Raw genomic sequence first — 24,216 nt, 5'->3', positions numbered from 1 at the left:
AAATAAGTCTTAGTACCTAAGACTTGACCACACAAGATATAGGGAATGAAATGAGACTATATTTGTGAGAAAAAAATACTGTAGAAATTATAAAATGCTACTCAAAGATAAGTATTTATTATTGTCAGCTCTATCTTGGTATTATTGAAGACTCTCTAGAGGTTAATTACTTATAAAAATTCAAAAAAGATCTAGTTGTCAAAATGGACTGACCCCACCAGTATTATTTTAAACAGACTACTCTTGGGTGATCAACTTACCTCGATGGAGAGGAAGACTGTTCAGTTCTAGGGATGTAAATTCACAAATACAGACATACAGTCTCTCGCCCTCTTTTAGACTGGGAATGGTAACAACTTCTACAAAACTGCTGGGGAACTGTCCTGAAAATAAAAGCAAACATTTCCAGTATTAAAATTTCTTTTTTCTATTTGTGTACCAGAACAAAAAACTTTTTTCTGAGCTCATTTATAGACCCCAAATTAAAAACTCACTGAGTACTCATAGCTGGAAAATCTACTGTAGAAAATGTGCAACACACAAAATTAGGTGCCTGCAGAACACAGAGAGTGCAATTCAATCCAATAAACATTTAATGGGTGTCACTCTATCAAAGGCACACTGCAGAGGGGAAAAAGAGTAAGACAGTCTTGGCCCTGAAAGATCTTAAAATCGACTTCAGACATAAAATCTAATTCAGACATAAGCAATAATTCAGTCTGAAATCCAGTGTCAACTCATAGGTATACAAATTGCTATGGAAGTTCAGAGAAGGCAGAAAACGGGTCAGGAAAAAAATGAAAATTTTTATGGAAAAAAACTATAGTTGAGTCTGAAGATGGGCAGGGTTATAATAGGTAATAGTAGATAGACAAGCCTGTCAGTTGGAAAGCATCAGAAAGTTTAGCTGATTCCACCTTCTATATTTCTCTTGCACCTCTCCACTATCTCAAGACTCATCCTCTCGGTCCAAGCCATGGCTACTTCTCACCTCGATTACGGCAACAACTTTCCATCTCGCCTCTCTGCTTTTGGCTTTGCCCTTCCCTATCATTCTTCAATTTGAAGCAGAGAGCTTTGTAAAATACAAGCCTGACAGTGCTTGAAGCACGTTTACAGCAGCCCATTTCCATAACCCCTTACCACAGCATGCGCTGTCCTCCATGATCTAGTCTCTGTTCATCTCCCCATGCCATCTCCCCCATCTCAACCATTCACACTTCATGCCAGACTGAACTTTTCTCAGTTCCTCCATGCTCTTTTCCTCTTGTTCCAGGGCCCCTGAATAAGCAATCCTCTCTGCCTATCCTCTTTGACTTCTGACACACCATATTTATCCTAGCTGAGGTATCACATCTACTGGGAAATAATCTATTATCCGCCAAATACGGGTTAAGTATCAACAGAGTCTGTTCTCAGGACTGTAAGATATACTTCAAGCCAGACGTACAAAAATATATGCAAGTTAAGGCTGGATTTAACACAGATGCATATTGTGGGAGAAGAACTTCTAGTCTCCTCCCAAATTCATGAAAGAAATTGGTGCTAATATATGTTTTCAAGAATAGAAAAAAGGAAACCAGGTGCATGCAAAGTGGGAGGTAAGTGCCTCTAGGATACAGGGCAACTTTAATAAATTTAGGTCACCCAGGGATTTAGGAGGGCAGCTGGTACCTAACCACGTCAACCTTTTAAAGGAACCTGCAAGGAGAGATGCAATGATAACAGACGTTCTCTCCTCACTGGTAGAAACCACGGCAAACACATGCAGAAAACACAAAAGGATCTGAAGTTTATTTACTGGGCTTGCCATTAAACCTTAATTTTTAATATAGAAAGAAGGGAGTGCCTGTGCCTATTTTGAATGTGAAGAATCATAAGCCTCTTACCTGTCACATCCTCTTTCTTTCCTAGAAGCCAAAATTCATCCACCACCGCCAATACCTCAATAATATCTCCCACAAAGAGTGGCAGTTCTTCTGACACACTAGGGCAAAAGTCAAAAATAGCTCGAACCACTGAGCCAGCCTCCATCTTTTAAACCTGGAAAGAAAGGTAAAGGAAATGGGAAAGTAGAATTATTTAAGACACTGCAATACAGACCTATATCTTGAGAATTATCATTAAGATATAAAGGTACTTATAATGAAGTCAAAGTAAATAAGAAGTTTGTACTTTAAAAAAATCAGAATGCTATCTCTATTTATTTCTTTAGAAACAATACTTTCCTCATACATTTTCACTTGATTTTCAAAGTCATTCTGGAATCGAAAAAAAAAAAAAAATGACCTATAGCTATGAGAAACAGAAAACATGCAATGTGGAACTGCAGACTTTCCAAAACGCCTGAGGAAGGCAATATGGAAATTAACATTTTTAAAGTACAAGGCAAGAGGGTATTTTTAAAATATGGTATTTAAAAGGTAGGGAATTGAAATATGGCATTTCATCTATTCCCTATATCTTTTTTTGCTTATTTATTTCTTCTCTATTTCCACATATATTTTATTTTTTTAAAGTTTTATTGATATAATTGACATACACCTCTGCATAAGTTTTTGCTTCTCTGGTGGTTTAGACGGTAAAGAGTCTGCCTGACTGCAATACAGGAGACCTGGATTCAATCCCTGGCTTTGGAAGATCCCCTGAAGAAGGCAATGGCAACCCACTCCAGTAATTCCATGGACAGAGAAGCCTAGTGGGCTCTAGTCCATGGGGGTGCATAGAGTTGGACATGACTGAGAAACAGAGTATATTCTGCATACGTTTAATCATGAAGTGATTATTGCAATAAATTTAGTGAACATCCACCATTTTTTATAGATACAAAAGTAAAGAAATGTATGTAAAAATTAATTTTAAACATGTATTTTCCTTCTGATGAGGGCTCTTAGGATGTATACCCCTAATAACTTTCATACATAACATATGCAGTACTAATTATACTGATCATGTTGTACGTTACATCCCTAGTACTTATTTATCTTACAGTGAAGTGACAGAAAGTCGCTCAGTTGTGTCCGACTTTTTGTGACCCCATGAACTGTAGCCTGCCAGGCTCCTCTGTCCATGGGATTCTCCAGGCAAGAATACTGGAGTGGATTGCCATGCCCTCCTCCCAGGGGATCTTCTCAACCCAAGGACTGAACCTGAGTCTTCTGCTGGGAGTTTATACATTTTGACTGCCTTCATCCAATTCCCCCAGTCACCTCTGCCCTGATCTCTTTTTCTGAGTTTGTTTGTATCTGAAGTATAGTTGACCTATATAACACCATGTCAGTTCCTGTTACACAACTTGGTGATTCAATAGTTCTACACATTTCAAAATGATCACCGTGATAAATCTAGTCATGATATGTCATCATACAAAGACAGGAGTTACTAACTATTCCCCACACTATACATTTCATACTTGTGAATCATTTATTTTACAACTGGAAGTTACTTCTTAAACTCTCTCATCTATTTCCTTCCTCCTCCTGCCCACCTCCCCTCTGGCAACTACCTCTTTGTTCTTTGCGTCTATGACTTTGTTTCTATTTTATGTTTGTTCATTTGTTTTTTAGATTTCACATATAACTGAAATCATACAGTATTTGTCTTTCTATGACATTTCATTTAGCATAATGCCCTCTAGATCCATTCACGTTATCAAAAATGGCAAGATTCCATTCTTTTTTATGAATTAGTAATATTCCATTATACACACACACACGAATATATATACATGTATATATACATACACACACACGCACACAGATATATAATATAACCACATCTTCTTCATCTATTTATCTACTAACAGGCACTAAGTTTGCTTCCTAAAGTTTACAGCTTTTGTAAATAATGCTGCAATGAATATAGGGGCTCATCTCTCTTTCTGAATTAGCTTTTGTCAGATAAACATCCAGGGCTGGAATTGCTGGATCACACGGTAGCCCTGTTTTTAATTTTTTGAGGAAGCTCCATACTGTTTTCCATAGTGGTTGTACCAGTTTATATTCCCACCAACAGTGCATAAGAGTTCCTTTTTCTCCAGAGTACATCTTTGCCAACACATGTTATTTGGTCTCTTTAACAGCCAATAGGGTAAGTGTGAAGTGACAACTCATTGCGATTTTAATTTATATTCCCTGATGACCAGTGGTGTTGAGCATCTCTCTTCATGTGCCTGTTCCCCATCTGTACACCTTTGGGAAAATGTCTAGATCCTCTGTTCATTCTTTTAACTGGGGTGTTTATTTGATACTGAGTTGGTTGTATCATTTGCAAATATCTTCTCCCATTCAGTAGCTGGTGTTTTTCTTTTGTTGATAATTTCCTTTGCTGTACAAAAGCTTTTTAGTTTTGTGTAGTCTCTCTCCACAACTATCTTAAAGACGGGGGTACTGAGGCTCAGAAAGTTATAAAACTTAATTTGTTCAAGATCACAGAGTTTATAGCAGCAAGGCCAGGATTTGGACTGAGGGCATTCTGGTCCCTTCTTGCTTCTATTTAAAAAAAAAAGAAAAAGTAATTTGACCTGAATAACAGCAACAGTAGTGCAGATTTAAAATGCATTGAAAAATAAAAATCCATAAAAAGAACAAAAAAAGACTATGTAGATGGCGCCTCCAGACAAGACTGAGTACACTACACCACATCAACAATGTGTTTTCCATTCAAAGAAGCCTACAGTCCCAACTTGCACACTACCTGCTATGGTATCTGTGCTGTTTTAAGACAATGTGTCTGTTATTCTGTGTCAAGGGAGCCTAAGTGCCTGCTCACCTGGTGGCTCAGATGGTAAAGAATTTGCCTGCAATGCAGGAGACCTGGGTTCCATTCCTGGCTCGGGACGACCCCCTGGAGAAGGGAATGACTACCCATTCCAGTATTCTTGCCTGGAGAATCCCATGGACAGAGGAGCCTGGCAGGCTATAGTCCATCGGGATATAGACAGTCAGATACAGCTGAGCAACTAACACTTCACTTCAAGCAACAGAACGGGAGGCAATAAAAAGGAGGGCATATGTACACTGGAAACCCTCAGGATTACTGTACTCTTCTCTCAGGTCTTTTACAAGAAGCAACAGACGATCTCCAGAGTGTCCAGGCCCCAAGCCTGATGTTCTTTATTTGCCTCAAGTATTCATTTGGTGCCGGTAGAGATGAGGATTCTAACCTTCATCTCACATATAACTATGCTGTCACTTCTGTGTGATTCTTTTCGACCCCATGGACTGTAGCCTGCCAGGCTCCTCTGTCCATGGGATTCCCCAGGCAAGAATATTGGAGTGGGTTGCCATGCCCTCCCCCAGGGGATCTTCCCAACCCAGGGATCGAACCTACATCTCTTATGTCTCCAACACTGGCAGGCAAGTTCTTTACCACTAGCACCACCTGAGAGCCCCGACATACAACTGTAACCAACAACAAAAGGCACCAAGTGCCTAGTTACAAAAAAGAATAGTTATAGCTTCGTTAAGTTTACAGTCTAAGAATGATGTGGACAAACATTTAGGCACATAATAAATTGTTTAGTCTATTAATGCAAAGTACCTATAAGATTCTAATGACTCATGCAATGCACATGTTACATATTTCACTTGAACTACTGAGTAAAAAGAGCTTGTCCTTGTGTTACAGAAACTTTTTTCCTATAATGAGATGACTTGGGTATATAATGGAAAAGAGAAGTAGCTAGTAACACTCCCCACATCCTCTCCCACATTTTCTTTAAGTATTAAAATATATAACAAATCTTCCCTAGTGGCTCAGATGGTAAAGGATCTGCCCGCAATGCAGGAGACCCAGGTTCGATCCCTGGGTTGGGAAGATCCCCTGGAGTAGGAAATGGCAACCCATTCCAGTATTCTTGCCTGGGAAATGCCATGGACAGAGGAGTATGGCAGGCTACAGTTCACAGGGTCGCTAAGAGTCAGACACGACTGAGTGACTAACACAATTAAAAATCACACACTGAGGAGGCAGCGTAATATGAATGCAAATTACTGGGCTCCTGCTGTCAGAGACGGAGAAGGCAATGGCACCCCACTCCAGTACTCTTGCCTGGAAAATCCCATGGACGGAGGAGCCTGGTAGGCCGCAGTCCATGGGGTCGCTAGGAGTTGGACACGACTGAGAGACTTCACTTTCTTTTCACTTTCATGCATTGGAAAAGAAAATGGCAACCCATTCCAGTGTTCTTGCCTGGAGAACCCCAGGGACGGGGGAGCCTGGTGGGCTGCCGTCTACGGGGTCGCACAGAGTCAGACACGACTCAAGTGACTCAGCAGCAGCAGCAGCAGCTGTCAGAGAGATCAAGGTTCGAATCCCAGCTCCACTATATTTTAGCTTTTTCACCTTGGATATATTACTTGGGCTTCAGCTTCTTTTTTTAAAAAATGGAGATAATCATACTTTCATAATAACCATCAAGAGGGTGATGATAATGATAAAAGTAATTATACTAATGCCTAATAAGGTGACGAATAGATTTAAGGGATTAGATCTGGTAGACAGAGTGCCTGAAGAGCTATGGATGAAGGTTCATAACACTGTCAAAAATATGGTTTTTCCAGTAGTCATGTACAGATGTGACAGTGGGACCATAAAGAAGGCTGAGTGCCAAAGAACTGATGCTTTTGAACTGTGGTGCTGCGGAAGACTCTTGAGAGTCCCTTGGACTGCAAGGAGATCAAACCAGTCATTCCTAAATGAATCAATGCTATTTATTCATTGGAAGGACTGAGGTTGACACTCCAATACTTTGGCCACCTGATGAGAAGAGCTGACTCATTGGCAAAGAACCTGATGCTGGGAAAGATTGAGGGCAGGAGGAAAAGGGGATGACAGAGGCTGAGATGATTGGATGGCATCACTGACTCAATGGAGAGGAGTTTGAGCAAACTCCAGGAGACAGTGTAAGACAGAGAAGGCTGGTGTGCTGCAGTCTATGGGGTCCCAAAGAGTCAGACATGACTTAGCAAGTGAACAAGAACAATGCCTAATATTTAATTAGCACTTCTATATGTAGCACTATGACCTCCCTCCTTGGGTCTTCACAACAACCCTGCTGTATGTAGTTGGTTCCCATTCTGCAAGCTCAGAAAGACGATGTAATCTGTCCAGGGTCACATAGTAAGTCAGACATGGAACAGGAATGCAGATCTGCCTGTCTTCAAATCCATAACCAGTATGCTAATAGTGTGAAAGCACCTGGGACAGGGGGAATACAGTAGGTGCTCAATAAATGTTAGCAGTTATTATTAAACATCATTTCCATAATCATCTACAAGACTAAATCTGTCAACGATATAGCATCATCAGAGAATGTGATATTTCAAGTATATAAACACTATATAATTTACTATATCAACATCTCAAACATGATTAACTTTGACCATGTTTAAAACCTAGGCGCATAACATACATCCTTGGCATTACCAGAAAACACACTAAACACTAACTTAATAATAAGCTCGTTATTAAGACCATTTCTTCTGTGACACATAGTACCAGTGCTATGTAAGTTTTAGGTTTTTCTCTTGTAATGTCAGCCTTTGCTCTGCCTTCAGTTTATCTCCTCTGTCAACTTTTCTACGTCTTTCTAGATCGTTGTTTATAATCTGCTGGGAGTGGCAGGGAACCACACACACACCACCAAAATTATTACAAGTTTCTAGATAAATAAAAAGTAACCGTGCTCCAAATAAGAGGCTAACAAGCTCTTCTGCAGTGGTACAGTACATGTGGTAGTGCTAGAGTCCTTCAACAGTTATTTTTTATGTGCTCTGAGGCCCCTTTCTTAGTTTCTGGCTGTCTTCCAGACAGCTGAAGTTGCCAGATGTCAGATTTCCACATAAGGGTGGTGTCAAAAATATTTCTTTCCCCTAAAACAAACAATATTTTGCAAAATCCTTAACCATCTATATATTATTAAAACAACTCAAGGTTGAGCCAAGGTAGATATTATTTTCCTTTTCCTACTACTATCTTTTCTCAAATTTCGTCTATCAGACTAAATATATACCTCATTATCTAAAATATCATGGAGAGAATTAGCATAAGCCCCAGAGGGTGACTTAGAGAGCTACCCTGTTCCATGGAGGAGTAACCTTTGGGAGCTGAAAGGGTTAAAGCTTCTCCTCGAGAACCTTCCTGCTCTACCAGAAAATGACTCAGAAGCAGAGGAGGGTCTGGCTCAATAAATACTTGTACTGACTGACCTCCTACCCTGTTGGAAGGAGTGCGTAATCGCTAATGAATACACACCCTGGAAGAGCGCTGCAGTCAGAGCCTGGCTAAACTACAGGATTCGTGGGTGAGACCAGAAGGGAGGTCTTTATGTCCTCTGTTCTATGTAGAATAGCGTGAATTTCATCTGTCTTCTCTGTACACACTATGAAAAGCAACAATTATTGTTTCTGTCTGGGCCATTTTAGAAGCCAGGACTGGGATTCCCTAGGGTCCAGTTGTCAGGACTAGGCGCTTTCACTGTCGTGGCCTGGGTTTAATCCCTGGTTGGGGAACTAAGATCCTGCTTGCCATGCAGTATGGCCAAAAAATATTTTGAACCTTAATCATAACTAGTTTACACATAAACTGTTTCACCAACTTCAGATGGAAGCAAAAAAGAACTATTAATACATTGGAAATGAGAATGCAGATGGGCCTGAGAGAAGGCAGAGGAAATAAATGCCTGGATGGCATAATGTCTGGGACATCAGAAAGTTTGCTATGAAAGTGTTTCTCCTCTTGCTGGTGAATGCCTGTCTCTCCACCTTTGCAGAGTCACTCTGCATAGGAGACGCAGAGACCCTTCATTCTTCAAACCCTCATAGGATATAAAACCCTATGAGGGAGGAGATTTTTGTTTGTTTTGTTCACTGGTCTAGAGCAATGCTCAGTGAGTAGTTTTTGGTGAGCAAATGATTTACTGAACTTCAGGAAAATACAAGGAACTGTTCATATCAAAATCTCTACTTCCACTTATCTGAAACTAAATTAACCATCTCTTCTCCACAAATAGTTTTATCTTCCAGCTTGAGTAACAGTGTCATATAAGTCTTTCAGACTTAGAATCTGATGTCAAACATCAGAATCTGATACTTCTTCCTCTATAATCCAGACAGTACACTAACCGCAGCAGCTACCATTTAAGAATTTATCACATGCCAGACACTGAGCTAGGAGCTTGTACCATCACCACACTGCAAGGTGGAGACCAAGGTGCTCCAGTCAGGGTCCCTGGCTTCAAATCCCAGTGGTACCACTAAACAACATACTTAACTCTCAGACGCAAAGCTAAACCAGAACTCAAGTCTATTTGACTCCAATGCCCATGTACTTTTTACCGTAAATGTTATTCTCTTACATCTCACTGGTTCTTCCTTCAAAATCACTAAATTTCCATTTTCCTCTCTTTAGTTCTCCAACATTTTATTATGAAATTTTTCAAACAGCCAAGCTGAAAGAAGCCGACACCCACCACGTAGAGTCTACCATTAACATGTTACTGCGGGTACTTTGTCACATATCATCGAGCTCCCCATTTTTCAATCCTTGTTATGTTTTGATGTATTTCAAATATTCATTTTTCATTTTATCTTTGATGTATTTCAAAATATATTACAGATATTTTCCCCAATACTTTAGCATGTATCTTAAATAGAGTTTATTATTTGTTAATGCATTTTCATCTGGGGAAGTAACATTTTCCTCTCTTTTTAGCTAAAGATACAATTTTTCTCCTCACTAATCTGTCAGTGAACCTGGTTAATCTTTTAAACGGTCAATTTTTACACATTACACAGTTGCTTAAGAATTTACAAGATTTTCCTACTCTCTATAATGCATTCACATATTCAACAAATTTTAGTCAAGCCAAATGGAGTCAATCAAATTCCCACGCAGGCTGAAAATCTGGCTCTGCTGGGTAGGCTAATCAGTTGATGACTCTTTAACCCAATTTTCTTTAAATATTTATTCTCTAATTCTGTTGGTGACTAACAGGAACATTTAAACTCTCCTCTATTGTCCTAAGCAACTCAACTCTTATCCCAAAGTACCTACCCTACACAGGACAAAATAAGACTCTGTAGATAACCCAACCACTATCCAATAAGGAAACAGGCTTCTTTCCATGAGAAAGAGATCAATAACGCAGACAATTGATTCATAAATCTGCAGTGATTTTTCTTTTTTTTGGTGGAGGGAGCCTGGCAGGCTATAGTCCATAGGGAAGCAAAAAAAGGAAATGGCAACCCACTTCAGTATTCCTGGCCTGAAGAAATCCATGGATCAAGCAGCCTGAGGTTGTAAAGAGTCGCACACGAATGAGTGACTTTCACTAAGGATATTTTAACACTTTCAATGGACTAAAGACCTTGGCAGCAATCTCTCTATCCAGTTTTACTTCTCTGATGTACCAAGGAACATTCAAGATGTTCTGAGGTGAGCTGTAGTTCCTGCACCCAAGTTCAGTTCAGTTCAGTTGCTCAGTTGTGTCCGACTCTTTGCGACCCCATGAATCACAGCATGCCAGGCCTCCCTGTCCATCACCAACTCCTGGAAACTTGGCTTAGTCCCCATCATTTCCCCAAAACATGCTGAGGACACTAATCATATTGTCCCCAAATGCAAGAGCTCTTTGGTCACTATAAACCTGGGGAAGGCTATATGCCATATTGCTCTCTTGGGGGCACATTTTACTATATTAAAGACTGAGTCAATCCAGCCAAGAACTCCTTTTTAATTCAACTTCTCCGGCATAGCACACGTTTTTTGGGGTCAAACTTTATATATATATATTTTTTTAACTGTTTCTCACTCCACTTATTCATAAATAGTCCTTGTGCATTCCTAACCAATCAAAAGGCTCTCTGCTCCCATAAAGCACTTTCTGTCCAAAACTCATCCCTTTGTTTACATGCTGTTTCTTTTATCCATGGTAGACTCCACTGTCTTTCCACACATTTAAACTGCCTCCAGATGATGCCCTTCACTCTTGCTCAAGCCCACATCCACTGTTCATGTTTCAGCTCCCTTGTTCTTTTATCACCTTGCAGTTCTGTGAGAGATCAGGCTGGACTTGTAAAAGTTGCAGCCATGAGAGTGAATGTATTCAGTATTAACGAAAACACATCCAGAAATAAAAATAACACTTAAAAAAGTGTATCATGCAACCTGTATGGCCATCAAAAGAACAGGTAAACAAAATGCAGTATATACACACAATGGAGTATTATTAAAAAGGGCATTCTGACACATACCACAACATCAATGAACCTTGAGCATAATGCTAAGTCACAAAAAGACGAATACTGTGCGATTTCACTTATATGATGTATCAACAGTAGTAAAGCTCATGGAAACAGTAAGTAGAAAGGTGGTTACTGGGGGGTGAGGGGAAGGAAAATGGGTACAGAGTTTCAGTTTGTGACCATGGAAAGGTTCTGAAGATAGATGATGATGGTGGTGGCACAACAAAATGAATTTAATGCCACAGACCTGTACACTTAAAAACGGCAAAATGGTAAATTCTATGTTTTACATACACGCACATATATATGTATTTATCATAACAAAGCTTTTTAAAAAGCTATGTCATAAGATGCGAGAGAATGTAGAAGGCCTAGTAAACTTCAATAATTGCTGACAAGCAACATATCTACAAGTCTGGACATACTTCATTAAAAGAAAGTCTCCTGAGATGACAAACTTTTCCCCTGAAAGAAAAGTGAAAAAAAGTGAAAGCTGCTCAGTCATGTCTGACTCTTTGCGACCCAATGGACTATACAGTCCATGGAATTCTCCAGGCCAGAATACTGGAGGGGGTAGTCATTCCCTTCTCTAGGGGATCTTCCTAACCCAGGGATAGAACCCCGGTGTCCCACATTGCAGGCAGATTCTTTACCAGCTAAGCCACGAAGGAAGCCCAAGAACACTGGAGTGTGTAGCCTATCCCTTCTACAGTGGATCTTCCTGACTCAGGAATCGAATCAGGGTCTCCTGCATTGCAGGCGCATTCTTAGATATTGATATCAAACCTGGGACAGACTGAGAACACTGAACATTAAAGCCAGGGTTGGGTGTCTTCCATTTCCCCTTCGAGGTCTATCTGTCCTCCCCTCCTCCACCTTGCTCTATGCTCCATGAGGCTGACCCACAAGAACCGCATCAAGGTGTTCCCTTGCCTCTGGCTTCCAGTTTGGTTCAGCCAATGGGCATCACCAGTAGGAGATTGAAGGCAGAGGGATGGTGAGGTTGGGTGTTTATTCCCATGCATCTTTTCCAGCTGGGCTGTGAGTTGGCTTGGCTATGTCATTCTACTAAAGGCCACAGCTAATATAAGGAAGCTGAAAGAGAAAGAGAGTCAGGTAACGACCCAGTTTTCTGCCCCTTGAGGCCTGGGTGGCTCACTGGCTATCTCTGGGGTACAGTACAACTCTCCAGTATTTTGCCTACATGTCTGTTCCAAGTGGGACCTCCTCAAATTACCCGATTTGAGTATGCCTTCTACATTCTGCTAAGCCCCTGACAGATATATGCCCAAAAGGATCCTTCTGAGTTTATGAGAACTATGCATGAAAAAACGGAGAGAGAAAATACAGGAAACCATAGTTTCCTAAATCTACCATCCTAAATCTAGGTGAGAGATAAAAGAGATAAAGTCTTAAAATATATTTAGAAAAAGACTAATGCCTGGGTTCCTGTGCACCCACCCTTCAAAAAAACACCCCACTGTTGACAGAGCTGGTGCATGGGCCCAGACTCCAAATTGCTTTGAAATTCTGAGCAATCTATTTCACAATCCATTGTGTCCTAGAAGAGTAGGACACGATGTGTGAGAGCTGTCAGAAGGTGCTCTGTTCTTTCAAACAGCACTGATGACACCTTGCATGCTCTTCCTAACACTGCCCAGTGTAGAGTAGAAGTCTAAATTCTGAACTTTCAGAATCAAATTTCTGAAGAGATTTCCTGAACTGGAAGATAGTTTCTCTTCCTTTCCTGTTTGCTCCTACAAAGTGGGTGTGCTGCAGGAGCTCAGGTACATCTTTGCTGACCTGAGAAGAGCTGGGAGAGGGTCGGTCCCCTTTGGCGGGACTCTCCAGTATAGGTTCCTGCAAAGGTATACGTTTGCCTGAGCATCTGGAAATTTCCTTATGTCCTGAAACTGAACTCTCCATAAAATGTCAGTTTCGGAGAATGGAAATCTATTTTCAAAATTTCAAATCCAAGCAATGAAAAGTAATCTTTAACCTCAAAAGCAAATGCACAGTTCTCTTATTCTTGGCAATACAGGACTAATAAGAACAGGCTCTTTCTTCTGGGCGAAAGGGTGAGAGGTGTCAGAAAATAAAGTTTAAATCTGTTTCAGGAAGGAAATGAGAGAAGCTAGGAAAACATCACTTCCTCCTCTGGTTTATGTCACCAGAGCTCGTTTCAGACAGAAGGTCAGCGGTCACTGCCAGGTGGTTACTCAAATAACCAGCAATAGATGAAGGGGAAAAGTAGAACCCATCTTGAGCATGGTGGCCCCCATGAGGCTGAGCAGCATGGCCTGGGCCAGCTGTCCTCAATCAAGTATCTTCCTCCAACCCACTGTGCTCTCCTGATGGCAGCAGCCCTGATTCACAACACACACTTTGCGAAACATGTTATGTAATGTTGGACTGTAAGAAAAAATAAAAAGCCTGCTCTGACGTAGGAGGGATGATCAGAGAAATGAGGGTAGAAAAGGAAAGGAATCTGCTATCATAAACTGTCTTACAGGGTATATTACTTTTTATTTCAAACCTGTCCCAAGTTGGAAGGCAACAACCTCAGCAGATGGAACAGGACACAGATCAGAGTTTCCACCAATCATGGAAGGGCCCTTCAGTCCTCTTCGGGATTTAAACGGAATAGTTCTCATCTCAAACATCTAAATAGTTCTAATTTCTTTTGACAAAAGACAAAATTTAAATTAAGAAAGCTTCAAAGACTTCCTGGTGGCCCCGTGGTTAAGAATCTGTGCTCCCAATGCAGGGGGCCCAGGTTCAATCCCTGGTCGGGGACTAGATTCCACATGCTGCAACTAGGACCCAGTCCAGTTCAGTCGCTCAGTCGTGTCAGACTCTTTGAGACCCCATGGACCACAGCATGCCAGGCCTCCCTGTCCATCACCAGCTCCCAGAGTTTACCCAAACTCATGTCCACTGAGTCGGTGATGCCATCCAACCATCTCATCCTCTGTCATCCCCTTCTCCTGTCCTCTATCTTTCCCAGCACCAGGGTCTTTTCAAAAGAATCAGTTCTTCGCATCAGGTGGCCAAAGTATTGGAGTTTCCGCTTCAACATCAGTCCTTCCAATGAACACTCAGGCCTGATCTCCTTTAGGATGGACTGGTTGGATCTCCTCGGAGTCCAAGGGACTCTCAATAGTATTCTCCAACACCACAGTTCAAAAGCATCAATTCTTCAGTGCTCGGCTTTATTTATAGTACAACTCTCACATCCATACATGACTACTGGAAAAACCATAGCCTTGACTAGACAGACCTTTGTTGGCAAAGCAATGTCTGCTTTTTAATATGCTGTCTAGGTTGGACCCAGTGCAGCCAAACAAATAAATAAATAATAAGTAATAATAATAAGAAGAATCTGCCTTGCAATGCAGGAAACACTGGTTTGCTTCAATCTCTGGTCTGGGAAGATCCCACATGCCACAGGGCAACTAAGCCCGTGTGCCCCAACTACTGAGCCCCTGCTCTGGAGCCCTCAAATTGCAACTACCGAGCCTACATGCCACAGTTACTGAAGCCCAGGTGCCTAGGGCCCGTGCTCCACCACAAAGAGGAGCCTCCAGCTCACTACAGGCTTCCTTGATAGGTCAGTTGGTAAAGAATCCGCCTGCAATGCAGGAGACACCAGTTCGATCACTTTCACTGGAAGTAGAGAAAAGCCCTCTGGCAGCAACAAAGACCCAGCACAACCAAAACAAAATTAAGTAAATTAAAATAAAGAAAGAAAGCTTCAGGACTGACTCTTATTGGACACCTGTTTCAACTGACTTAAAGGATTCCACACTCCACCCCCAAATTAAGCTGATATTTTCCTTCCTTTTTAGTTATTTTTAAAATTGCTTATATATCTCTACATCAAATTTGTCTTTTTCGACAAACCACACTGGTGGAAGAAGGTCCCAAGATTAATATTTTAGAATTACCAAATTTGAGGAAATTTACATTAATTGTAAAAATTACATTAATTTTTCAAATGGGTCAACCTAACAATTCCTTAAGTACTCGCTCAGATTTTCATTTCTTAAATCCTGTATGAATCTCAACTATGAAATTTAAGAATCACTGACTCATAAGTATATACACTGGACATGTCTGAGCTAAGCAGCCTAGTGATACATTAAAATTAACAGCTCCAACATGCTGTCTATACAATAAATGCCCAGATAACACAATCCACAGCAGCTGTAGAGTACAGATTAATTTGAAACTACAAAGTGAAACTTCAGGGTGAAGCTGCAGCTAACAAGGAGCAAAACAAACTTGTGATAACAGGCAGTTTTTAGGACAGTTTCCAGGAGATGTCTAGAAAATTTATTAACCTAAGCTATGAGGATAAATAGCCCAGAGATCTGCAAGGTAAGCATCTTTTTTCCTTTCCTTATCTCTTTCAAGCATAGGCTTGTTTTTTGGCTAAAGAAGATTTAAAAGAAAAGGCACTTCTCTGCTCTTCAGATATTCAGAGTATAAAATATTCTTGATTTTTGGAAGAAAGAACCAGGAAAGGAATTTAGGAAACTAAAGATTCTGAGAAAGAAAACTAGGGAGGAAAGAAATGATGCAGTTGGAGTTAAAAATAACCAAGACCACTCTCAGGGTAAGAGATTTTTAGGTCATTCTACGCAGTGCCAGCATCCAAGGACCATGGGAAAGAGGGAGCAGCAGTTTCGTGTGTTGTGTTGTTTAGCCTCTAAGTCGTGTGAAACTCCTCTGAGATCCCATGGACTGCAGCCCACCAGGCTCCTCTGTCCATGGGATTTCCCAGGCAAGAATACTGGAGTAGGTTGCCATTTCCTTCTCCAGGGGATATTCCCGATCCAGGGATCAAACCCATGTCTCCTGCATTGGCAGGAAGGTTCTTTACCACTGAGCTACCAGGAAAACCCCTCTACTCTCTTTTCCTATGAGTCTGGCATTTTTCTTTGTTTTAAGATTCCATGTACAAGTGAGATCACAGTTATTTGTCTTTCTCTGAATTTCTAAAGTGCATCTCTTTCAGACAGTCGCTATATACATTTAAAGTAATTATTGATACAGCATTTGTTTCTATTTGCCCTATTTTTTGTTCCTTAAAGCAAAGAAGAACTAAAGAGCCTCTTGATGAAAGTGAAAGAGGAGAGTGAAAAAGTTGGCTTAAAACTCAACGTTCAGAAAACTAAGATCATGGCATCTGGTCCCATCACTTCATGGCAAATAGATGGGGAAACAATGGAAACAGTGACAGACTTTATTTTCTTGGGTTCCAAAATCACTGCAGATGGTGACGGTAGCCATGAAATTAAAAGACGCTTGCTCCTTGGAAGAAAATCTATGACCAACGTAGACAGCATATTAAAAAGCAGAGACAAAAAAAAGTAAATAAAATAAAAAGCAGAGACATTAATTACTTTGCCAACAAAGGTCCGTCTAGTAAAAGCTATGGTTTTCCAGTAGCCATGTATGGATGTGAGAGTTGGAATATAAAGAAAGCTGAGCGCTAAAGAACTGATGCTTTTGAACTGTGGTGTTGGAAAAGACTCTTGAGAGTCCCTTGGACTACAAGGAGATCCAACCCGTCCATCCTAAAGGAAATTAGTCCTGAATATTAACTGGAAGTGCTGATGCTGAAACTCCAGTACTTTGGCCACCTGATGCGAAGAACTGACTCATTGGAAAAGACCCTGATCCTGGGTAAGATTGAAGGCGGGAGGAGAAGGGGACGACAGAGAATGAGATGGTTGGATGGCATCACCGATGTGATGGACAAGAGTTTGAGTAGGCTCCAGGAGTTGGTGATGGCAGGGAAGCCTAGCATGCTGAATTCCATGGGGTCGCAAAGAGTCAGACACAACTGAGCTACCGAACTGCTCTGCAATAAAAAGTAGTTCCACTTGCCACAACGAGAGAAAGCCTGCGCAAAGCAACAAAATCCCAGTGCAGCCAAAAATAAAGACAAATTTAAAAACAAAAAAACTTTCCAGTCTTCAGTTCAGTCGCTCAGTCATGTCCGACTCTTTGCGAACCCATGACCAGAGCACTCCAGGTCTCCCTGTCCATCACCAACTGCCGGAGTTTACCCAGACTCATGTCCATTGAGTCAGTGATGCCATCCAACCATCTCATCCTCTGTCATCCCCTTCTCCTCCTACCCTCAATCTTTCCCAGCATCAGGGTCTTTTCCAATGAGTCAGTTCTTCGCATCAGGAGGCCAAAGTACTGGAGTTTCAGCTTCAACATCAGTCCTTCCAATGAACACCAGGACTGATCTCCTTTAGGATGGACTAGTTGGATCTCCTTGCAGTCCAAGGGACTCGCAAGAGTCTTCTCCAGCACCACAGTTCAAAAGCACCAATTGTTCGGTGCTCAGCTTTCTTTATAGTCCAACTCTCACATCCATACACGACCACTGGAAAAACCATAGCCCTGACTAGACAGACCTTTGATGACAAAGTAATCTCTCTGCTTTTCAATATATTATCTAGGTTGGTCATAATTTTCCTTCCAAGGAGTAAGCGTCTTTTCATTTCATGGCTGCAATCACCATCTGCAGTGATTCTGGAGCCCCCCAAAATAAAGTCTGACACTGTTTCCACTGTTTCCCCATCTATTTCCCATGAAGTGATGGGACCAGATGCCATGATCTTAGTTTTCTGAATGTTGAGCTTTAAGCCAACTTTTTCACTCTCCTCTTTCACTTTCATCAAGAGGCTTTTGAGTTCCTCTTCACTTTCTGCCATAAGGGTGGTGTCATCTGCATATCTGAGGTTATTGATATTTCTCCTTGCAATCTTGATTCCAGCTTGTGCTTCTTCCAGCCCAGCGTTTCTCATGATGTACTCTGCATAGAATTTAAATAAGCAGGGTGACAATATACAGCCTTGACGAACTCCTTTTCCTATTTGGAACCAGTCTGTTGTTCCATGTCCAGTTCTAACTGTTGCTTCCTGACCTGCATACAGGTTTCTCAAGAGGCAGATCAGGTGGTCTGGTATTCCTATCTCTTTCAGAATTTTCCACAGTTTATTGTGATCCACACAGTCAAAGGCTTTAGCATAGTCAATAAAGCAGAAAGAGATGATTTTCTGAACTCTCTTGCTTTTTCCATGATCCAGTGGATGTTGGCAATTTGGTCTCTGGTTCCTGTGCCTTTTGTAAAACCAGCTTGAACATCTGAAAGTTCACGGTTCACATACTGCTGAAGCCTGGCTTGGATAATCTTGAGCATTACTTTACTTCCACAGTCTACTTAGATTTAATATTATACCATTCTACATATGTTCTCTGGTGGCTCAGAGGGTAAAGCATTTGCCTGCAATGCGGGAGACCTGGGTTCGATCCCTGGGTCAGGAAGATCCCCTGGAAAAGGAAATGGCACCCCACTCCAGTACTCTTGCCTGGAAAATCCCATGGATGGAGGAGCCTGGTACCCACCATCCATAGGGTCGTAAAGAGTCGGACACGACCGAGCGACTTCACTCACGTACAACATATGAACTACATAATGGAAGAATTCCATTTACCACACCATCCTGTCCTTTGTGTTACTGCTGCCATATACATTATTTCTACTTTGTGTTACTGCTGCCATAGATATTTGTGGTAGCTTTAAAGCAGATTTCAAAATTTTTTGATACTGCTCCCTATTTCCTCTCCTCCTGAGTGTGGGCCATACCAGTGACTCATTTCTAACCCACAGAATACAGTGGTAGTAAGTGTGTGATTCCCAAGACTAGATTGTGAGGACACTCAGGCAGTCTTATGGAGAAGCCCACACAGTGAAAAACCGGGGCCTCCTGCCAGCAAGCATGTGACCAAGCATCGTGGAAGGAGATTAGAGTCCCAGCGAAGCCTTCAGATGAATGCAGCCCCCAGCAACCTCTTGATGGCAACTCATGACACATTCTGAGCAAGAAACACCCAGCTAAGCCACTCCTGAATTCCCAACCCACAGAAACTGTAAGATAATAAGTATTTATAGTGTTTTAAGCCACTAATTTTTGAGAAAATTTGTTACACAACGATAGATAATTAATGTAGTATATTATAAACCCCAAAATACAATGCCATTTTTGTTATAAACAATGAGTTGTCCTTAAACAAAAGGTCTTTCACTTTTGCCTGTACAATTACCACTTCTTGTGTTCTTCATCCCTTTCCACAGATCTGAGTTTCCTTCCAATATCATTTCCTCTCAGCCTAAAGAATATCTTTTAGCATTTCTTACAGTATAAGTCTGTTGACAACAAGTTTGCTCAACTTTAGTTTATCTGAAAGCATTTTAATTGTACTCTCATTTTGGAAAGATTTTTTTGGTTAGTACAGTATTTTGATTGGTGGTTTTATTTTTCTTCTTTCAAATTTTAGAAATGTTGTTCCAGTATCTTCTGCCTATTTCAGATGAGAAGTCAGCTGTCATTCTTATCTTCATTCCCCTGTAATACCTTTTTTCTCTACTCTTAAGAGTTTTCTCTGTCTTTAGTTTTCAGTAATCTGACGACAAAGTGTTGAGGTGTACAGTCTTATTTACCCAGTTTGAGGTTCATTGAGATTTTTGAATATATAAGCTGATGTTTTTGATTAAATTTGGGGAAATTCTGGTCATTATTTCTCCATCTTTCTTCCTCTCTTTATGAGATTCCAATTAGACATATATTAAACTACTTGATATTAACTCACTGTCATTACAGTTCTGTTCTCTCCTGTCCCCAGTCTTTCTTCCCTCTACATTTCAGCTTGGATAACTTCTATTTATCTGCCTTATAGTTCACTGGCCCCTTTCTTCTGCAGCACTGCTCTTGCTCTCTTAAATCCATCCAGTTAATCTTTATTTCAGCAACCACACTTTGAAGGTCCCTATCTATTCATTATGTCCTATTTACATTAGCTGCTTTAAATTCCTCATGTGCTAAATCTATCATTTCAGTCATCACACAATGGGTTATATCTTTCCCTCTGGGGTCTCAGATGAATGTCTTAAGTGCTCATCAAGGTCTCTCAACTCTGGTTCGACTAGAAATCCAGTATTTCTGAGCAACATGCACCCTCGGGTATCTCTGATCAGCTCTTAGCCCCACAGAAGCCACTGCATCAGGCCTCACCGAGGCTTGCCCTGGGCCAAAGACCTGAGATAAATCCCCAAGAAGATTCCTGCTCCTATATCCATTTGCTGCTGTCTCTACTCCTTTACTCGGACCTACAAATCTCAGCCCTCTTAAGGGCTATTAAAAAATCGATGGTTGCTGTAATAAGCCATTGAGATTTTGAAGTTATCTGTTGCACAGCCAAAAAAAAAAAAAAGACAAAATGTGATGTTAGTTTTTTTGACTGGATCAGCTGAGCATGTCCCTCTTCCATCAAACATGCATAACTCTTATTTTCTGAATAAACTATTATCTTCTAAGATCCAGCTCATGGTACCTCCTCTATGAAGTCTACAGAATTAGTCCTTATCCACTACACGCTCTATAGGTCAGGGATCCTTTTTGTCTGTTTTATGCATTGATGTATACTGAGCATTTAGAGCACTGCTTGGTACATAGCAGGCCCTCCATAAATAGTTGCAGAATGGATAACTTAACACACTGAACTAATTGAAATTATATATCAAAATGTATATTCACATTCCCAATGATCATGTTCCTCTTTCACACAGAGCTTACAGGATCTCACAGGACTCACTCCCACATTAGAAAGATTGGGCTTTGATTTTAGGTACTTGGGAGCACCTGAAATGTTTGAATAAGCAAGTATAATGGTTAGAATTAGAACAGGTTTTAAGTATTTGAGCACTCCCAAACACAAATGTGTGTATTTTTTTCCCCAGATAAAGACAAAAAGGTATTCCAAGGCAAATCATCCAGGTCATTTATCTTCACATCATTTTAAAAAAACAGGTTTATTGAGTTGCAACTCACATACTATAGAATTAATCCAAAGTGTACAATGCAATGGGTTTAGTAAATTTCCGGAGTTGTGCAACCTGGACCACTATCCATTTTAAAACATTTTAATCATCTCAAAAATAAACTCCATACCCATTAGCAGTCACTTTCCATTTGTCTCCAAAAATCTCCCCATCCATCCCAGCCCCAGACAACCAGTAATCTACTTTCTCTCTAGACAGAAAGATTTGCCTTCTCTAGGCATCTCATACAAATGGAGTCATACAATAGGTGGTCTTGTGTGACAGGCTTCTTTCACTTAGCATGGTTCAAGGTCTTTATATGATTTTCAAATATAAATATGAAACTTAAAACACAATAATTAAGAGCACAGATCACAAAGCCAGACTATCTGGCTTTACCTCCTAGCTCCACCCCATGTTAAGGTTACGTGATTTGAGGCAAGTTACTCAACTTCTCTGTGCTTTAATTTCCTCATCTAGAAAATGGGTTTAGTGACAGAACCTGCTTCATAGAAATTTAAATGAGTTAATGTAAATACAGCACTTAGAAGAGTACCTTACACGTAGTAAGCATTATACAGGGGTCAGCTGCTATTATGACTGTTGCTGCTGCTGCTCTCATCATCATCTGCATTAGAGAGCAAGCCTATGGACAGATATTCTCAAAATCCTTGTCATAGCTTTAGGATGTTTTTTTGGCATTTAATGGGTTTTAAAACGAGTGTCTCAGGAGAAAGAAGTGGGGAATGACTGACTGCTAAAGAACACAAGGTTTCTTTCCAGTGCGAGGAAATGTTCTGGAACTAGACAGTGGTGAAGGTTGCACATATGTGTAAAACACCCAAAAAAACCCCACTCAATCGTATACTTTAAAAGGGGGGATTTCGTGGTTTGTGAATTATGTCTCAATTTTAAAAACTGAGTGTATCTCTTGTTTTAGAAACTGCCATATTTCAGGCTAAAAATAGTGAAGGCATACATGGATATCTTGCCTTGAAAAAAGTCAGAAATTTAAATAGCTTCCCTATTTATGCTCCACTTTGGCCACCTCATGCGAAGAGTTCACTCATTGGAAAAGACTCTGATGCTGGGAGGGATTGGGGGCAAGAGGAGAAGGGGACAACAGAGGATGAGATGGCTGGATGGCATCACTACTCGATGGACGTGAGTCTGAGTGAACTCCGGGAGTTGGTGATGGACAGGGAGGCCTGGCGTGCTGCGATTCATGGGGTCGCAAAGAGTCGGACATGACTGAGCAACTGATCTGATCTGACTGTCCTTCAAGTTTTTCCTGTATTTTATGTATTAAAAATGTATTTATGTTTTATTCCCACTATTAGCTGCAGATGGAGGGTGGGTAATACAGTGTTTGATTATGTGAACTTTCTAGGGCATGGCTACATAAAGCAATAAATTTAAAAAGAGAAATCATTTTCCCTTCTAAATTCTATTAAGTAATAAATATATTCATAACAGCTAAGAGCTCACATTTAAGTCAGAGAATTAGTTTCAGTTTTTGGTTCTGCATTTGCTATGTGACCTTGGGCAAGTTACTTTAACCACTCTGAACTTTTGTTTCCTCATCTGTAAACTGAAGATAACAATAGTAATTTATTTTATGGCGTGTTATGAGGATTAAGTTTGATCATGTAGGGAGCTTCCCTGGTGGATCAGTGGTTAAGAATTCACCTGCGAATGCAGGGGACAAGGGTTCAATCCCTGGTTCAGGAAAATCCCAAAACCCACAGGGCAAACTAAGCCCATGCACAACTACTGAGCCCAGGTGCTCTAGATCTGATGTTCTGCAACGAGAAGCCACAGCAGAGAGAAGCAGGCGTACCCCACTCACTGCAACTAGAGGCAGCCCTTGCACAGCAATAGAGACCCGGCACAGCCAAAGATAGATAAATACATTTGATCATGTTGGTAAAACATTTAATACATTTCCTGGTAAACAGTAAAGCCTCGCACATTTTGTAAATATCAGCTACGAGGATGGTGATGATGATAATGAAGTGAGAGGAGAAATGTTATCATTGCTCATACTGATGATAACAATATTAAAGATGAGGCAGCAACTTCTGGGTGGGGCCAACTGCTCAAAATTGCTCGTCTCTTTCAAAGGAAGGGGCAGTAATGTGACTCTTTGTGGTTACTGGTCACAAGGACAAAGCAATTGACATCCCCCTCTACCCTAAACTCTAAGTGACCTACATAGTTCTACATCCCACAAAGATCTGGCAGCAGTTTTACTTAAGAGATCCTTGCCTATGGGTCTAAGAAAACCTTGCCAAATGCCTTCCAGGGATAGAAGAGGAATATGAAATTAATTAAATATCCTACGGAACTTACACCATCAGCACTTCCTTGTTCTCAAGCCTTTCAGCTTAGGCTAGGACTATACTACTGACTTTCCTGGGTTTCTACCTGGCTGACAGCAGATCATGGAACTTCTTAGTCTCCATAATCCTGTGAGCCAGTTCCCCAAATTAATCTTTTAATAAATGTAAAAAAAAAAAAAAAAAACTAATGTCCTAAAAAAAAACCTTCTAAAAAAGTATCCTCCATTTCCAGGAAAAACATTAACACTATTGTCAAGTCCTTCAAACTCATACACCTCTTAAAAATTGTTCTTTGACTTGACATTTTTCAGTTTGAGATTGCCCCTGCCCTACTTTTCTTTTTTCTCCCATCATCTCGTCTTTGGGACTATGGCAATAGCTTCCTAAATGGTTACCCACCAGTCTTATGTCCCTTTGTTCTATTTTCTACACTGCACTAGGACTATCTTTTTTAACTACAAACTCTCATAATTCTCTACGGCTTGAAGTTCAAAAGAGTTTCTCATCCATCACTGATAAGAAGTATCTGAAACTCCTTTGTAAATCGTACAGAGCTCATCGTGATCTGGTTCCCACACATATGTTTGGCCTCATTTCTGGACACCCTCCACCCACCACACTCCCCAAACTCTAGCCTCATCAAAATACTGGCAGTTCACTGCGAGGAACTACGTTGTAACACGTATTAATACAACACATCTACAGACTGCTTTTCAATCATACT

General features: G+C 40.7%; 1 protein-coding gene across 2 annotated transcripts in view; it reads right to left on the bottom strand.

The window, feature by feature from the left end:
• DNMBP (dynamin binding protein) overlaps positions 1–24,216 on the bottom strand; it is a 117,282-nt gene that overhangs the window by 80,893 nt on the left and 12,173 nt on the right. For both annotated transcript variants that reach the window (XM_027528494.1, XM_027528493.1), the window contains exons 2-3: positions 1,890–2,043; positions 261–383 (exon numbers count right to left, since the gene is read on the bottom strand). In XM_027528494.1, coding sequence (XP_027384295.1) covers positions 261–383; positions 1,890–2,034 — 268 coding nt within the window. In that variant the 5' untranslated portion in view covers positions 2,035–2,043. The remainder of the gene's footprint in view (positions 1–260; positions 384–1,889; positions 2,044–24,216) is intronic.

The sequence above is a fragment of the Bos indicus x Bos taurus genome, chromosome 26 (assembly GCF_003369695.1).
Source record: "Bos indicus x Bos taurus breed Angus x Brahman F1 hybrid chromosome 26, Bos_hybrid_MaternalHap_v2.0, whole genome shotgun sequence".
In the NCBI taxonomy this organism is placed as follows: domain Eukaryota; kingdom Metazoa; phylum Chordata; class Mammalia; order Artiodactyla; family Bovidae; genus Bos; species Bos indicus x Bos taurus.
The sequence above is the reverse complement of the archived record's forward strand: the minus strand, read 5'-3'. Positions and strand labels throughout refer to the sequence as shown.